Here is an 18,720-nt window from a genome sequence, read left to right as displayed (position 1 = left end):
GCACATCGCGCCCGAGTCTAGACACCACAGCCAATCCCCGGCCACATCTCCGCGCACCTCCATCCCGCCCCCTTACTCTCCTGTGCCCCGCTCCTTTCACCGCCCCCTTCTCCACGCCCGCCCAGTTGCGTCCAGTCCGCTACCCCGGCCTATTCCTCAGCCAATCGGCGTTTGGAATTCCGACCCCACAGTCAATCCCGTCCAGGCTCCGCCCCCACGTCCGAGTCCCGCCCCATCAGGCTCTCCAGGCCTCGAGGGACTGGAACTCAGGGAGGTGAGGTGGTCGCGCTACGGGTGTGAGTGGGGCGCAGTTTGGACACTTGGTGGGGGTGATGGCAGTGGTCTCGGGTGCGGAGCCGCGCGGAGGGAGGCTGGGAGGGAGGGAGGCGTAGCTGGGGTGCGCTCGCCGGGCCGCGCGCCTGGCGGGCTGGGAGGAAGAGCCGGGGCTGGATTTCCTTCAGCATTCGGACTTGCCTTCCGGAGCGGAGGCGGGAGCGCGGGCCTGGGCCGCTGACCCCCGGGCCCTGGCGGACCACGGGGCTAGTAGCAGAGGGTCAGCGCTGGAATTTCAGAGTTTGCTTGCTCCGGAGAAGGAATGGCCCTGAGGTGACTGGTCTTCTAGGGTGGGGTCCCTTGGACCCCGGTCTTCGTCTCCTCCTTTTGCGCTTCATTTTTGCAATTTGGACATTTTGTGGTGTGGGAAGCTGACACCGACTCCAGTTCAAACGTAATCAGTATTCTCAATTAAAAACAGGGAACAAAGGCTGCTCACTTGCCACATAAGTGACTCTTGGTGGAACCCATAGTTTTTAGATATAAGAGAAAAGAGGCCCAATCTGTTGCTTTTGGAGCCCCCCACCCAGTACGGACATTCTTCGGTCTTGCTGGCGCGCGGCTCCTCCGCTGCTACCTGAGGGCGCAGCCGGGCAGCTGGCTCCTTCCACACCGGGCTGCACACCCACCATTACAAAGTTTTAACTCACGTGGGGCTGAAACCAAACTCGTGACAACTTAAACCGGACAGCCAGATTCCTTCCCTCTGCAGAAATTTATGATTAATTACACGAATCCCATTTTCACAGAACAGCTTTTCAGCAATTTCAGGATCATGTCTCCTAACGTAAGTCTTGTGCCAGCTCAGTATGGCTGATTTTTTCCATTCTTGCTTCAGTGACATGGCTTTGAGGTTTATTCCCACTGTACTTCCCCCGCCAGTACCTTGTTCACCTCCTATATGCCCTCTGTTGTATCAGTAAGCCTTATAAACATTCTAGAAGTGGACCAACAGGTACAGCGTGAGGTGGAAATATACTTTCCTTGGGTCAGACTCTTAACCTGGGTTGTGCATTCATTAGCACTAGGCCTCTTTGCAGTCACTTCACATTAATCTTCCTTGAGCTTGCTGTTAACCTGAACATCTGTACTTTGTGAAATTCACTAAATCTTTTCCTACCTCTCCTCCACATATGCAAAGTGGTTATGAATTGATTATCTCGGTTTAAGTCCAGAGTTTCAAACTTTTTACAATTCATCTCGACTGCTTTACTCATCTTTTAGCTCTGGATTCTCCAACAATCCATCAGCCTTCTCAGCTTCAGGTCCCCCCAAGCTGTGCCACACATATCTTCTGTATCTTCATTTTAAACAGCCTACACCAATGATAATAAATAGCTTAATTTTCTATTGATCATGTGTATATGACTATGGAGTTTATCTTATGTATAATATGCCATAATCAGGTTTACTAGATACCCTGATTCACAATTTCCTGATTTTCTTCACAGATCAGTTTTTAAGTACAAATGAAACAGTGAAAATATTGTTTAAAATGAAAAGCCATATACCTTTTGATTTTGTCCAACTTTTCAATGACATCCCAATTTATTCATTTAGCTTCTCGGTGAATATGCATATGAAATGTTAATTGCTTTAGAAAAGTGTTGCTCAAAAAATGTTTATTTAAAGTACAGAAGAAAAAAAGCTTCAGGGGTTCTGAATCTGTATCTATCAGCCTGCTTAGATTTCTTTGGAGCCGATAATTCACTGGTGCCCTCACAGTTCCTTTTACAATGAAATTACCTAGTGAGAGAGTAATGAGTGAGAAGAAAAAAGATCTGGGCGTTGAGGAATTCTGTCATTTAAGTTTGGGAAAATGAGAGATTGTCATAGGTCAAAAACCAAGGGAAAATGGTGTTTCTGGGAGGAGACAGGGCTTGATCAGCTGATCTAAAGCTGCAGAGAGCTCAAGGAAAGTGAGAATTGCAAAATGTCCAGTGAATTTAACAATATGAATGTCAACATTGACTTGCGCAAGAGCTGCCTCTATGGAATGATGGGTACAAAAATCAGATTGCACTGGGTTGAGGAGTATAGATTGAGGAAAGGGGACAGTTAATAAAATGATATGTTTTCATTGGGTTGGCCAAAATGTTCGGTTTTTTTCAGTAAGATGGCCCTAGTAGCACTTAGTTGTCTTTAACTTCATTCGAAACAATTTTATTAGATTGTATTGTGCCAGCTGTCAAACCAACGTGCATTTTTTAAAAACTTATCAAAACTGGTGAATTTTTGTATAGCCATTTTAATATTGACAATGGAAGAAAAAAGCAGTATTTTCGGCATATTATGCTTTATTATTTCAAGAAAGGTAAAAACGCAACCTAAGTGCAAAAACAGATTTCTGCAGTGAATGGAGAAGGTGCTGTGAGTGACTGAACGTGTCAGAAGTGTTTTGTGAAGTTTTGTGCTGGAGATTTCTCGCTGGATGATGCTTCATGGTCGGGTAGACCAGTTGAAATTGATAGTGATCAAATCGAGACATTGATTGACAACAATCAACGTTATACCACTTGGGAGATAGCCGACATACTCAAAATATCCAAATCAAGCATTGAAAATCATTTGCATCAGCTTGGTTATGTGAATCACTTTGATGTTTGGGTTCCACATAAGTGAAGCAAAGAAAACCTTCTTGACCGTACTTCCGCATGCAGTTCTCTACTTAAATGTAATGAAAATGTTACGTTTTTAAAACAAATTGGGACAGGCAATGAAAAGTGGATACTGTACAATAATGTGGAACGGAAGAGATCATGGGGCAAGGGAAATGAACCACCAGCAACCACATCAAAGGCCGGTCTTCACCTAAAGAAGGTGATGTTGTGTATATGGTGGGATTGGAAGGGAGTCCTCTATTATGAGGTCCTTCCAGTAAACCAAACGATTAATTCCAACAAGTACTGCTCCCAATTAGACCAACTGAAAGCAACAGTTGACAAGAAGCATCCAGAATTAGTCAACAGAAAACGCATGATCTTGCATCAGGATAATGCAAGACCACCTGTTTCTTTGATGACCAGACAAAAAGAGCTTGGCTGGGAAGTTCTGATTCATCTGACATATTTACCAGACATTGTACCTTTGGATTTCCATTTATTTCGGTCTTTACAAAATTCTCTTAATGGAAAAATTTTTAATTCCCTCGAAGACTGTAAAAGGCACCTGGAAGAATTCTTTGCTCAAAAAGATAAAAAGTTTTGGGAAGATGGAATTATGAAGTTGCCTGAAAAATGGCAGAAGGTCGTGGAACAAAAGAGTGAATACGTTGTTCAATGAAGTTCTTGGTGAAAATGAATAATGGGTCTTTTATTTTTACCTTAAACTTTTTGGCCAACCCAATAACTGAGGAGACTTGAGCAAGGAAAGCTGAATATGCCGAGGAGAGGGGTAATAATCAATGGAGCAAAGTCTCTGTGGAGGGGAGAGGAATGACATCTAAGTCATGGGAGGAGGGACTGTCCTTTTGTAGCAGGGTCACTTCCTTTATTATAGTAGGAAGAAAAAAGGAATATTTTTAGGTTTGGTTTTTTAGATGTGGGTAGGTTGAAAGAGTTCACATCTGATGGCTTCTGCTTTCTCTGTGATAGAGAGCAAGGTCATCTGCTTAGACTAAAGAGGGTTTTATGTTAGAGGAGTGTGGGAAAAATTTAAATAATCATTTTGTACTATGGGAGAGAAATATTGCCTATTCTCTTATGGCTTTTGGGTGGGCCCAAGAATTAAACTGACATAATACAGATTAACAGGAGAAAAGCACACATTTGATAAAAGTTCTGTGTGACACAGGAGCTTTCACAAGGAAATGAAGACCCAAAGAAGTAGCAAAAGCAAGTGCTTTTATGCTAGATTGAACAAAGAGAGGCCATGTGGAAAAGTAACCAAAAAATATGGGGAGACTAAAGGAAGATAAGAATTATTTTAACAAGGTCTGTTTGTACAGAATTCTCTCAGCTTTAACTCCCTAAGAGTGTTTCTTTTTTCCCAGTATAGAGCAGGTATCTTTCACATGGGAATTTTATCTCCTGTGTTCAGGAAGAAAAGGGGAGATCAGATCACTCTTCTTGCCTCGGCTGTTTTTCCAGTGCCTTTAGCTCACAATAATCCTTAGGCCAAAGTGGCAATTTTTTGGAGGGGTATATTCTGCCATCCTCTACCTATAAAATATACTAGAAATGCTGGAGAGTGTTAGGGGTCAGTTTGAGATTAATGACCATAATTTGTGGTGAAACCAATCCTATCCTTTGTGATTTTTCTCCAGCAGTCCACAGCTTCATGGGCCATAGGAAAAACAGACACTGTAATTGAGTTCCTCCAGGGCCAGGGTTTTATAGATACCTATCTATAAAAGACAGACAAGGGGAGCTAGGGCATTGTAAAGAGCATTATTGAAGCAGTGGAACTGGCATCTAAATTGGAAAATAAAGGAAGGTGAGGGCTGATTGAGAAAAGGAGAGGCAGCCTCCTAGAGATCTTGATGATATTTAAGAATAGTAATCATTGGAATAAGTAAGCAAATTGGAAGGATAGGTAGTTTATGGTCAAAGATCAGAATACTTCAATTAATTGTTCTGGAATTAGACCAGATTGAGGTAATGGCAAGGTGCAGGGTGTGACTGTAGGAGAGAGTGCCTAGGGTGGGATGGAAGAGAAGAGTGATGGGCACAGGGATGTCAGTTGTTGGATGGGCCATCTCTGAAGACATGGGAATTACCTGGGATGATCACAGTACTTAGAGCTGAGAAGAAAACTGTGTGCCTAATGACAAAACCTCTAATGAATGACAAGGAGTTATCAGCAGGTCAGAAGATAATATCGTTGAAGCAGGTGATGGAAGTAGTAGTCTGGTAATGGTAAAATAGACGGTAAGAAAGAGATAAGTGAGGCATATACAAGCAAAAGCTGACACTGAGGCATATAGGAGTGGTATCTTCAGGGAGCAATAAGGTTTCAGTTCAAGCTAGGAGGTACAAGGAACACTCTGAAAATATAAAGATGTAATGGGATTTGCTGAGAATGGTGCAGCTGTTCTAAAAGACACAGTAGAAAGTTTGGAAAGTGGAAGAGAAATGAAGGGCTGGGTCAGTTGCCAGGCAATACATTGCATTATGGCGGTTATGTGCTGCAGAAAACAGGGAAGAAGAGGTGGGAATTAGGCTTTGGGATTTCCAGATGAAAACAGGTAGATTTAGTGTCAACTTCCAAAGGGGAATGGGTATTGAGGTGTGGTGGCCAGAGGGTGTGGCTCACCCAACCTGGGGGGAATCTCCCAAGACCTGCAGTCTGAGGTCACACACAACCAGCCACTGATATACAGTACTTTCTGAGATTACCTTGAAACCAAGGATTCATTTGTTCATCTGTTTTGAAGTATGGGGAAACTAAGGTCCACCAAAGGTCAGGGAATTGTCCCAGGATAGAAACCTTTTTTTTAATATCAAAAATAAGGGTTAGAATCCAGGTATCCTGACTCCTAGTCCTGTTTGCTCCCCTCCCAGCTCCCCAACCCCATTTATCTGAAGAAGGTAGAAGAGGTTTCTCTCACTTTTCTACTTGCAAGGAAGAATTTTACTTATACTTTCCTTAATAACAAATAAATTAGGTTGAATTTAAATAAATGGGCATTTATTTTCTGAAAAATATATTGTCCTAAATCAAATAACTCTATGCTACTGAATGAAGATTGTTCAACATAGTCACTGTTGTTTGGTAATACCTTTCCTCAAAACTAGCCCAACTGCCTAATCCAATTAATACTTTATTCCTGAACAGAACTATTAATGACCAAAGAATAGGCATTTCTTGATTTAAGAAAACCTGGTCTTTGACTTGGAAGACGTAAAACATAAGAGGTAATTATTTACTTTACAAAAGAATCAATATTTCATAAAAGGACTCATCATAAGTAGTTCACTTAAATCACTAATTTATAATGTGATTTTATGTATTCATTCAGTCATTTGACACATTTATTTATCACGTGCCTCCTATGTGCCAGAGAAGACAGTGGTGACCTAAACGCACCAGGTCCCCCTGTTCATGGCGCTTACATTAAATGGTCAAATGAATGAGTGAGTGGTCAGCCAAACAAACAGAAAGTGCTTTGCAGAGAATTAACCTAGGCTGATGTGATGTAGAATGGCTAAGAGGCTGTCATTTAAGCTGAATTTTATTGACAAGGTAAGGATTTTCTATTTCACTTTTTAAGAAACATCCAATATATTATTTTTCACATCTGTAGCCTTCACATTTTGGTAACTTAAAGAGATTCATAGCTATTGATAGTTTCAGTGGTCCCTTTGAATCCATAAAGTATGTCTTTTTTTCTAAAAGTTTGATTATTAAAGATGAAGGAAATGCCGTCCACTGATAGAACATTGTCAGAGTAAAACCTTATGGGAAGTTCCTGCTTTCCTGAATGCTTTCACTTCTAAATGGCAGTATAATAAGAATTCCATTTTGCTTTGATCTCCCTACTTTGACCCATGATTGATAATGATTTCCTTACAAGTAGAGAAGTAATCTAGATTCATGCCTCTTAGCAAGCCATTTCAATAGATTCTAGCTACCTAGCTATCTTCTGGAATTGTTGAAGGCAGTACCACCTGAGAAAATAAGGGAAGATTCATTCATATATTCTTCATATTTATCAAGGACCTACTATAATCCTTTTCAAACAACTTTCTAAATAACCTGTTTCTAACAACTTTAATTTACTGTTACAAATTGCGTTTTTACTAGTGACTTCTCCAGATGATTCCGAAATTTAAGTAGTTCTTAGAATGAAATATTCTGGATTTTATGCCTACTAGGAATGGAAGTTTTACTTCTGTAGTTTAATGCTCTTGACTAAATTAGAACTTTGTTTTTTAAATTCACCATATCCTTACAGATCTCTACTTTAAAACAACACATGCATAAATTTGTATAAGGAGGATTCTATTAGAATGATTCTAGTGATGAGAGATTATATCATAGAAAGAAAACTTAGCTATCAATAAATTTTATTTCTATTTTATATAAGTTTATGGTCTATCACCTAGCTATAAATGTTTAATAGTGATATAAGTATATATTTACTCCCTTTAAAATTTTTTCTTTTGTCCTCTACTGTAGCATGTTTTTGTCCCGGGGGAGACTGTGCACCCTTGGCAGTAGACCTAAATTCCTGACGACAATTTGTGCTTCAAAAATGCTTGGACTCTCTACTTCTGCTGTAAGTATTGCTTAATCACTTACAGAAATAATATTGCACATATTCTACAATGTCCAAAAAACATAATTTTTTAGATACTTTATAATTATTTTATTAGAATGGGTATTTCTGTTATATAAACTGAAATTATCTCTCGTCATCAGCTAGACCTGACCTTCACTGGGCAGCTGCTTGCCTGTCTATGTATCAGGCATATTGCTGGGCATTTTATTTAATATCTCACTTTATTTTTTATTTTTTAAATTGAAGTATAGTTAATTTATAATATTATGTTAGTTTCAGGTGTACAGCATAGTGATTCAATTTTTTTGCAGATTATATTTCATTATAGGTTATTATAAGATATTGGGTATAATTCCTTGTATTACACAGTAAATCTTTGTTGCTTATCTATTTTATGTATAGTAGTTTGTATCTGTTAATCACATACTCCTAATTCCCTCCCCCTGCACACTCTTTGATATTCATAAGTTTGTTTTCTATGTCTGTAAGCCTGTTTCTGTTTTATATATACATTCATTTGTATTTTTAGATTCCACATATAAATGCTGTCATATAGTATTTGTTTTTCTCTGTATGACTTACTTTACTAAGCGTAATATTCTCTAGGTCCATCCACATTGCTGCAAATGGCAATATTTCATTCTTTTTTATGGCTGAGTAATATTCCATTGTATATATACCGCATCTTCTTATGCCAGTCATCTGTTGATGCTTGGGTTCCTTCCATTGTAAATGGAATTTTCTCCCATTCTGTAGGTTGTCTTTTTGTTTCATTGATGGTTTCCTTTGCTGTGCAAAAACTTAAATTTGATTAGGTCCCATTTGTTTATTTTTTCCTTTATTTCTTTTGCCTTGGGAGGCTAATTAAGAAAATATTGCTACAATTTATGTCAAAAACTGTTTCACATATGTTCTCTTCTAGGTGTTTTATGATGTTATATCTTACATTTAGGTCTTTAAGCTATTTTGAGTTTATTTTTGTATATGGTGTGAGGGAAAGTTCTAACCTTATTGTTTTACACGTGTCTGTCCAGTTCTCCCAGAACCACTTATTGAAGAGATTATCATCTTTTCTCCATGTATATTCTTGCCTACTTTGTCATAGATTAGTTGACCATAGGTGGGTGGGTTTATTCCTGGTCTCTCTAGTCTGTTCCATTAATGTGGGTGTTTGTTTTTGTGCCAATACCATGCTATTTTGATTACTGTAGCTTTGTACTATTGTCTGAAGTCTGGGAGGGTTATGCCTACTGCTTTGTTCTTTTTCGTCAGGATTGCTTTGGCAATTCTGGATCTTTTATGGTTCCTATAAATTTTTTTTAACATCTTCATTGGAGTATAATTGCTTTACAATGGTGTGTTAGTTTCTGCTGTATAACAAAGTGAATCAGCTATATGTATACATATATCCCCATATCCCCTCCTTCTTGTGTCTCCCTCCCACCCTCCCTATCCCTATAAATTTTAGGATTATTTATTCTAGTTCTGTGAAAAATTTCATGGGCAATTTCATAGGGATCACATTAAATTTGTAGGTTGCTTTGGGTAGTATGGCCATTTTAACAATATTAATTCTTCCAACTCAAGAGCACAGGATATCCTTTCATTTCATTGAATCATCTTCAATTTCCTGTATCAGTGTTTTATAGTTTTCAGTGTTTAAATCTTTCACCTCCTTAGTTAAGTTTCTTCCTAAGTTTTTTGTTTTGTTTTGTTTTTATGTGATTTTAAATAGGATTTTTTTGTACTTTCACTTTCTGATATTTTATTACTTGGGAATAGAAAAGCAATTGATTTCTGTATATTAATCTTGTGTTCTGCAACTTTGCTGAATTAATTTATTGGTTCTAATGGGTTTTGTGTGAGACTTTATGGTTCTCTACATAGAGTATCATGTCATCTGCAAATAGTGACAGTTTGACCTCTTCCCTTCCAATTTGGATACATTTTATTTCTTTTTCTTGTCTGATTTCTGTGTCTAGGACTTCCAATACTATGTTAAATAAAAGCAGCGAAAGACAAGGCATCCTTGTCTTGTTCCTGAATTTAGTGGGAAGGCTTTCAGCTTTTCACCATTGAATATTATGTTAGCTGTGGGTTTGTCATAAATGGTTTTTATTGTGTTGAAATATGTTCCTTCTATACCCACTTTGACAAGACTTTTTACCATGAATGGTTGTTGAATTCTGTCAAATACTTTTTCTGCATCTATTGAGAATACTGTAGTTTTTGCGTTTCCTTTTGTTGATATGGTGTATCACATTGATTGATTTGTGTATGTTGAACCATTCATGTGACACTGGAATAAATCCAACTTGATCATGGTATATGATCCTCTTTAAGTATTGTTGGATTCAGTTTTCTAATCTTTTGTTGAGGATTTTTGCCTCTATATTCATCAAAGATATTGGCCTGTAATAATTTTCTTTTTTTGTAGTGTCTTTGTCTGATTTTGTATCAGGGTAATGGTGGCCTTGTAGAGTGAATTTGGGAGTTTTCCCTTCAGTTTTTTGGAATACTTTGAGAAGAATAAGTTCTTTTTTTGTTTGTTTGGTAGAATTCCCCATTGAAGCCATTGAGTCCTGATCTTATGTTTGTGAGGAATTTTTTTTTTTTTTTTTTTTTTTTTTTTTTGCAGTACGCGGGCCTCTCACTGTTGTGGCCTCTCCCATTGCAGAGCACAGGCTCTGGACGCGCAGGCTCAGCAGCCATGGCTCATGGGCCCAGCTGCTCCATGGCATGCGGGATGTTCCCGGACCAGGGCACGAGCCTGCGTCCCCTGCATCGGCAGGCGGACTCTCAACCACTGTGCCACCAGGGAAGCCTGCGAGGAATTTTTTAAATTACAGATTCTATTTTGCTTCTAGTGATTGGTCTGTTTAAATTGTTTCTTCTTGACTCATTCTTGGCTAGCTGTATGTGTAGAAATTTGTCCATTTTTCCTAGGTTGTCCAATTTGTTGGCACATAATTGTTCACAGTATTCTCTTTTGATTTTTTTTTTTTAAATCTCTGTGGTATTGCAATTTCCCCTTTTTCATTTTGTGTTTTGTTTTTCTGGGTCCTCTATCAGTTGATAGTCTCATGGGTGTTCCCTTGTAAATGATTCTTTGATCTTCCCTTGCTGCCGTTTGAATTCTCTCTTTTACTTTTGCTATTTTAATTATGTCTTACTGTAGGTCTGTTTGAGTTCCTCTTGCTGGGGACTCTCTGTGATTCCTATACCTGGATATCTGTTTCCTTCTTTAGGTTTGGGGATTTTTCAGCCATAATTTCTTTAAATACATTTTCAATCCCCCCTCTCTCTTCACCTTCTGGAATCCCTATTATACATAGATTGGCACACTTTATATTATCCCATTGATCTCATATGTTGCTTTCTTTTTTTTTTTACTTATTTGTTTTTCTGTCTGTTGTTCTGATTGGGTGATTTATTTTATCTTCCAGATTATTTCTTGTGTCATTAAGATGGCTATTCATTATTCCTAGAGTGCTTTTTATCTCAGAAATTCAATTATCTGTTTTCAGTTGGGTCTTTATAGTTTCTAGTTCCTTGTTGAAATAATCTGTGTTTAGATCAATTCTCTTTCTTAATCCAGTCAGCATTTTTATTAATAACTCTTTGAACTCAGTGTCTGGTAGACTGATTATATGTTTCATTATTTAGTTTTTTTAGGGGCTTTCTCTTGCTCTTTTAATTGGGAGAATTTCCTCTGCCTTTTCATTTGACTTAACTTTCTCTTTCTCTGTGAACTAGGGAGAAATGGTTATCTATTGTGGTCTTGTAAGGGTGCTTTCATGTTGGAGCATCCCTGTGCAGACTGTGCATATCCTTCAAAGACACAAACCAGTGTCTTTGGTGCGAAAGCTGGTTTTGATATGGATGCCAGCCAGCTCTTCCCTTAGGGTGTGCTGACTGCTATCACCTTGTTAGGGGTTGTGGTTGGTGTTGGAGGATCTAGAGCTTGTGCAGGGTATGAAGCAGGACTTCCTGTCTGCTCTGTGGCTGTCGCCACCCTGTCAGTGGTAGGGTCTGCTCACCAGTTTTTGGAGCAGAAGCACTGAGGTTCTGGATTGATCAGGCTTCATTCCCCTTGAGTGTTTGGCTTGTGCACTCACAGAGGTCTGAGGCACCACCTGAGTAGGTGTCTGTGGCTCCATTCAGACACAACCTAAAGTCACATTCCTAACCCTGTTGTGGTTATCCCTGATCTAGTGCAAGGCTATGGTGTGGAGTAGTCAGGCCAACACTCACTAGGCTGGGGCTGGGGCCAGGACATTGTGGCTGTAGGAAATGAGGTGACTATGCTGCCGCCAGAGATCTGGGCTGCCTCTGAGGCAGTCTTCTCCCAGGACCTGTCTGCCCAAGATCCAGTGCCAAGTTCTGGCGTGGAGTGGGTGGAGCTGGTACACTCATGTGTCTGTGAAAGGGACCTCATCATGTTGGTCACGGTGGTTCCCAGGCACTGCAGGAGTAAGCGCTAACAATGGCCACCACTCCAGCTGGACCACAACCCAGGCCCCTAGGCCATCTCTGTGTCCCTAGATCGAGTCTTCTCCCAGGACGTGTCTGCCCCAGATCTAGCGCCAAGCTGTGATGTGGAGTGGGTGGGGCTGGGGTGTTCTTTCTGCTTGGATTAGGAAATGTAGCTAGCCAGCAGCCACCAGTGCAGAGCTCTCTCTGCCCTGTTTATTGGCAGGCCAGCCCCCATGTACTCTTCACAGGTAAAGTCTAGGCTTCTCCAGTTCTCTCTGTTCCAACAATTCTCCCAGCAGCCAGGGGGCTTGTCTCCTCCATGTAGGACCCTGGGACTAGGACACCCCGTCTGTGGCTCAACCCACTTGCTCCCCAGGGTGAGGGTTCTCTCAGTCCTTTCAGGTCCCTCACTGTGGCAGAGCTCCCTACCCTAAACCTTCTTTCCATTCTACCCAGTTAGTGGAAATCTTTCTTGCAGTTTTGGTTGTATAGGTGTTCTTCTGTCAGTTTCCAATTAGTCTTCCATGCGAATCGTTCCACATGTAGATGTATTTTTTTTTAAACATCTTACTGTGCTATATTCAGTCTGTGCATTCTTTCTTTTTTTGTAAATTTATTTATGTATTTTTATTTATCTGTTTTTTTGGCTGTGTTGGGTCTTTGTTGTTGCGCGTGGGCTTTCTCTAGCTGTGGTGAGGAGGGGCTACTCTATGTTGTGGTTCACAGGCTTCTCATTGCGGTGGCTTCTCTTGTTGTGGAGCATGGGCTCTAGGTGCACAGGCTTCAGTAGTTGTGGCACGTGGGCTCAGTAGTTGTGGCTCACGGGCTCTAGGGCTCAGGCTCAGTAGTCGTGGCATGCAGGCTTAGTTGCTCCGCGGGATGTGGGATCTTCCCGGACCAAGGCTCAAACCCGTGTCCCTGCATTGGCAGATGGATTCTTAACCACCGCGCCACCAGGGAAGCCCCCTGTAGATGTATTTTGAATGTGTTTGTTAGGGGAGGTGATCTCCACGTCCTCCTACTCTGCCATCTTGATCTAATCCCCTTATTATTCCACTTTATATTTATAAAATTCTTCAAGTTATGATTTGTTATAATCCTGTTTTACAAATGAAACAGTGGAGCCTTAAATAAGTTTAGTAACTTGCCCAAGGTCACACAGCTTATAAGTGGCATAACTAAAATACCATTCTCACCTCTGTCTAGCTCTGGTATTCTAAGTCTGGCTCTGTCTACTCAAGAAAGGATATTATATAGTGACTGTAAGTGCAGACCAGTTATAGGAGATATGGCAGATTGAGGACCAAGTTATGTAACGAATTAGAAAAGCAAACAAATCCACAATGTGGGTCATAACCACAGGATAGATTCCTGACCTGGTTTCTTCAACAAGTCAGCACAGGGCAAAAGTGGTGGTGGGTAGTGTTTCAGAGGGACTGCTCTGGGGTGGAAAGAGGCTTAACCACCAGTATGATATATGGACCTTGTTTAGGAACTTGACCCAATCAACAGAAATGTAAAGAGATATTTTTAAAGACACTCAGAGAAATATGACTGTAGATTGGGTATTAGATGATATCAAGGAATCATTGTTAGTGAGCTGTGATGATGACATTGAAATTATATAAGAGAATATCAATGTTTTTTAGAGATATGTGCCAAGTATATAGTGGCAAAATGACTTAAGGTCTAGGATTTGCTTTAAAATTACTCAGCAATCAAAAAAGAAAAGAAAGAAAGAAAAGGAAATGCAGGAGAGATGAAGCAAATGAGGCAAAATCTTGATATTATTACTGAATCTGGGTAACATGTATATGAGTGTTTTATATTTTGTTGAGTCTTTTAAGTCTACATCCCTACTTTGCATTTCCACTTTCATTTTTTTCATTACAGGAACATTCTGTTATTTTCCTGTGCCATCTAGTGGCAAAAGAATGTAATTTGTCTGCTTTTTTGAATGGACAGCCATACCTTAGAAAACATCTATTACCTGTGAGATAATTCTGTTAGTGTCTGCTTGCTTGAGCAGCATTTTGTCCAAAGGGAGAAAGAGAACATGATTTCACAATACCCTGGCAGCTCTTTTTTTTTTTTAAGTTTTTAAAATTTTAATAAATTTTTTTTTAAAGAGCATTATAGCTTCAGAGCAAAATTGAGCAGAACCTACAGAGTTCCCATGTATCCCCTGGCCCTCACATGCATAGCCTCTCTCATTATCAACATTCCTTACCTGAGTGGAGTATGTATTACAAACATTGAACCTACCTTGATACATCATTGTCACCCAGAGTCCCCCCAGAGGCTCTAGAGAGAATCCATTCCAGCCTCTTCCAGCTTCTGATGGCTGCTGGTATTCTTTGGCTTATGGCCACATCACTCTAATCTTCATTGCCAGCATCTTCAAATCACTCTCTGCTCCATCTTCACATGGCCTTCTCTGTGTGTGTATAATCTCTCTCTGCCTCCCTCTTATATGGATACCTGTGACTAAATTTAGGGCCCACCTGGATAATCCAAAATTATCTCCTCATCTCAAGATCCTTAATTTAATCACATCTGCAAGGATATAAGGATATATATTGCCCTATAAGATAATATTCACAGGTTTCAGGGCTAAGATGCAGATGTTTTGGGGGAGGTCATTTCTGAGCCAACCACAGTGGGTATTATGGAGAAGCTGATCTCAAACAGAGGGAAGAACTTGAATAAAAGCATCGGAAACAGAAACGCACTGAAGGTAATTAGAGAGTGGCAAGCGGTCCTACGCTGTTGAGTCACTGTATATGAGGCAGCAGCACAGAGTGAGAGAAGGCTGAAATGAGATTAAGAGCCTTGAGTGCCAGGTTCGAATTTGAGTTACGTTTCATGGACTGAGGAGAGTCTTTGGAGATTTTAGGGCAAGCTAGTAGCATCCCCCAGTCTGTGTTTTAAGTGTTTAGCTCTGGAGCACTGCAAATGATGGATTAGAGGCAGAATGCCATTGAAATAATTCAACATGAGGATAATTAAAGAGGTAGGATTTCATTCATATGTTCAAAAAATACTTTTGAACACATTACCTTTCATACACGATTTTAGATACTGGAGATACAGCAATGAGCAACACAAGTCTTGTTTTCTGAGGTTTTCATTTTAGTGAGAGACAGATCATTTACAAGTTAAAATAATTTTAGGTAGTTGTGAATGTCATAAGAAAATGAAATAGAGAAAACTGCTAAAACCATTGGTGGTACTAGTGGGACAGAGGGGGTGAGTAACGTTAGGGCATATAGTTTTGGCAGCCCTCTCTGAGGAGGTTCTATTTGAATAGAGAGCATATCGAATAGAAGGACATAAGGAACCAGCCACATAAAGACCTAAGAGAGGGCATTCTAGGCAGAGGACACAGCAATTGCAAAAGCTTTTATATCAGTCAGCTCTGCTGCTGTAACAAAAGCCACCAAATCTTACCTTCTTATAACAGTAACCTTCCCATTCTCACTCAGGTTTTATGTAGGCTATAAGTCAGCTGTGGCTTTGCTGCAGGTTGCAGCTGCACTCTATGTGTTTTTTTATTTTCTTATTTTATTATGTTTTTTTGCGGTACGCGGGCCTCTCACTGTTGTGGCCTCTCCCGTTGCGGAGCACAGGCTCCGGACGTGCAGGCTCAGCAGCCATGGCTCACGGGCCCAGCCACTCCGTGGCGTGTGGGATCTTCCCGGACTGGGGCACGAACCTGTGTCCCCTGCATCGGCAGGTGGACTCTCAACCACTGTGCCACCAGGGAAGCCCTATGTGTTTTTTCTAAATTTCAGGATCTAAGGTAAAAATGTAACCCTATCTGAGACATGTTCTTCGCACAGCAGAGGAGAGAAGAACCAGAGGCTGAGCCAAACCATGCAACAGCTTTTAAAGTTTCTCCTGGACCTAGTATATGTCACATTCACTCACATTCCATTGACCGGAGCAAATCACATGTCCAATCTCAAAGTCACTCCTTCCAAAAAGGAGGGGTGAATAATTATACAGAGTAATATAATCCATGACAGATGGGAACAAACCTGGAGTGTTTAAGGCATAGAAAGGAGAAAGGCTCAATGAGAATAGAGAATTTTAGTCTGTTTTGCTCACTGCTATATCCCAAGAAGAAAAGTGCCTTGTATAAAATAAGTATTCAATAAATATTTGTTCTGTGGGTGAATGAAAGCCAGTGTGGTTCGAATATAAGGGAGATATGAGATTGCAATCAATGCATTGGTATATAGGAGGAAACTTAATTTCACCCCTGCCTTAGAATTTGGTTCTCCATTCACCTCTTCCCCGGCTCTCTGTTCCAGACATAGAAATTTACACTGCATACCTTCAGCTCTGCCATAGAAGTAGGGTGTCTGTACCCCTCTCCCTATCAGCCTTCCCTTTTAGATGGACTTTCATAGACTGCTGTGACCTGAGACCCCCTCCCTTTCTCTAAGGACAGCAGTTCCTCCTATCTTTCTGGATAGTGCTCTTTTCCCCATTCCAAACATATATTTTGTTAGGCGCTGGTATATTTGTAAAGATACTACCAGGGGCACTGACAGGTTCTAGCTCAGGGAGCACATCTAGAGGGGCTGGAGATGGGGAGTCAGGTCTATACCATTTTTTGATTGGGTAGTAAGTACATTTGAAAAAAAAAAGCATCCAAAAAAATGGCATCCTTGGTTGACTACATCTCTATTTCTCTCATGATCTTGCTTCACACTGCTCTGATATCTTTTCATTATAGTCTTAACAGGCATATTAATATAGTACTTTTTAAATTGGGGAGGGGGGGAGGAGCCATTCAGAGCCCTTCCCTAGAATTTTTGAAATTGGCACCAGAGAAGGCAGCTCTCAGGCCCTCTGTGGTGGTGAAATCAGGAGGTATAACTGTGTTTTGTCTCATGTGGAGAAAAGCAGACAGAGATTGCATAGAAAAGTAGACGAAGCAGAGCCCTGATGAGGTTTAAGTTTCTGGTTTCAGTGTTACCCTTGATGCTGGCTGCACCTTTTACCTTCTCATGGTGACATGAGCTTTCTAATAAATTCCTCTTTTTCCCTAAGCTGTTGAGATTGAATTTCTGCCTGTGCAACTAAGAGATCTGATTCATATAGTTTTGGAGCTTCAAAGGCATCTATGCACTGGTCCGTTTCTCACTCTCCAAGCTAGGAAAGAGTATAACAAAGTTTCCTTTTAGTTAGTTTGGGGAACTATCAAATTTCTAGCAGACTCTCAAACTGGTAATGTGTCAATACATCATCTTTCCAAAGGGAAAGAGGCACAACGTTTCTTTTTGAAACTGATCTGTTTAAACATTCACTTTCCACATCAAACTAAAACTGAAGGAAACAAAGCAGGGACCACATAATATACAGAAGAAACATACTTACCTAAAATTGCCAAACACTTGAATAATAAATGCACAAACTAGGGGAATGAAGGAGTAAGGTGTGATTCATAACCTGAAATATTACCTACTAATTAAAAGTGAAAATTTTATGATGACTAAGAAAATTCATAAAATGTTTAAGATATTCCATCAAGAGAAAAGGCAAATTTTTTTAAAAAAATCACATGTGATTACAACTATAAATACCTAATTCATAGATCTAAAAGATAATATATGTTTAGGCTACCCCAGCAGCCTGGCACCACATTAAAGGCATGCCCATTACACGAGTGCTCCCTTTCTGCTCCAGCCTAGTCTTGAAGTACTTCAGTCCATCTGCTTCTCTGCCTGGTTATTGTCTTCTCCTCTCAAAAAATTAGCTTTGTAATTTCTGTTTCTGGCCTTTTCTTGCATTCTTTTAAAAAAAATTTTTTTTTGCGGTACGCGGGCCTCTCACTGTTGTGGCCTCTCCCGTGGCAGAGCACAGGCTCCGGATGCGCAGGCTCAGTGGCCATGGCTCACGGGCCTAGCCGCTCCGTGGCATGTGGGATCTTCCCGGACCGGGGCACGAACCCGTGTCCCCTGCATTGGCAGGTGGACTCTCAACCACTGTGCCACCAGGAAAGCCCTCTTGCATTCTTTATCTTTTTTATACTTGACTCATACCCTGTGATTCACAGATATTGATAGCCTTAATTTCCCCAGCTGAAGCTCACCATTTGGGTTTTTTCTACACTTGTCCTATCCCATCTAAATGCCTCAGGTCAAACAGGTAGGGCCCTTAAATTATATACAACTGGGGTTTTTTCTACACTTGTCCTATCCCATCTAAATGCATCAGGTCAAACAGGTAGGGCCCTTAAATTATATACAACTGAAACTTGAGTATGTTTGAGTCTTAGGATAATGGGTAATATTTTTTTCTGCTTTCCAGACTTTCCTGTTCCAGTACCATTGCAGTTAACATTTTTTTTAAGTCGAAATGTATTTGACATACAATATTATGTTAGTTTCAAGTATATTACATAATGATTTGATGTTTGTATACATTATGAAATGATCACAACAATAAGTCTAGTAACCATCTGTCCCCATACAAAGTTATTACAATATTATTGATCATATTCTTTATGATGTACATTACATCCTTATGATTTGTTTTTTGCATAACTGGAGGTTTGTTCCTCTTAATCCCCGTTCACCTATTTTATGCCCCCTCCCTTCTGGCAGCCACTCATTTGTTCTCTGTATCTGTGAATCTGTTTTCATTTTGTTTTGTTTGTTTGTTTTGTCTTTTGGAGT

General features: G+C 40.2%; 1 protein-coding gene across 3 annotated transcripts in view; it reads left to right on the top strand.

Annotated features, from left to right (window-relative positions):
* Window positions 1–216: 216 nt before the first annotated feature.
* KYAT3 (kynurenine aminotransferase 3) overlaps window positions 217–18,720 on the top strand; it is a 53,130-nt gene continuing 34,626 nt past the window's right edge. Inside the window, exons 1-3 of one of the 3 annotated variants that reach the window (XM_060090069.1) lie at window positions 247–274; window positions 6,109–6,188; window positions 7,453–7,552. In XM_060090069.1, coding sequence (XP_059946052.1) covers window positions 7,454–7,552 — 99 coding nt within the window. In that variant the 5' untranslated portion in view covers window positions 247–274; window positions 6,109–6,188; window position 7,453. Of the gene's footprint in view, window positions 275–429; window positions 1,121–6,108; window positions 6,189–7,452; window positions 7,553–18,720 lie in introns of those variants that run through there. The other 2 variants (XM_060090068.1, XM_060090070.1) reach the window with 2 other exon arrangements.

The sequence above is a fragment of the Mesoplodon densirostris genome, chromosome 2, assembly GCF_025265405.1.
Source record: "Mesoplodon densirostris isolate mMesDen1 chromosome 2, mMesDen1 primary haplotype, whole genome shotgun sequence".
In the NCBI taxonomy this organism is placed as follows: Eukaryota; Metazoa; Chordata; class Mammalia; order Artiodactyla; family Ziphiidae; genus Mesoplodon; species Mesoplodon densirostris.
The sequence above is the reverse complement of the archived record's forward strand: the minus strand, read 5'-3'. Positions and strand labels throughout refer to the sequence as shown.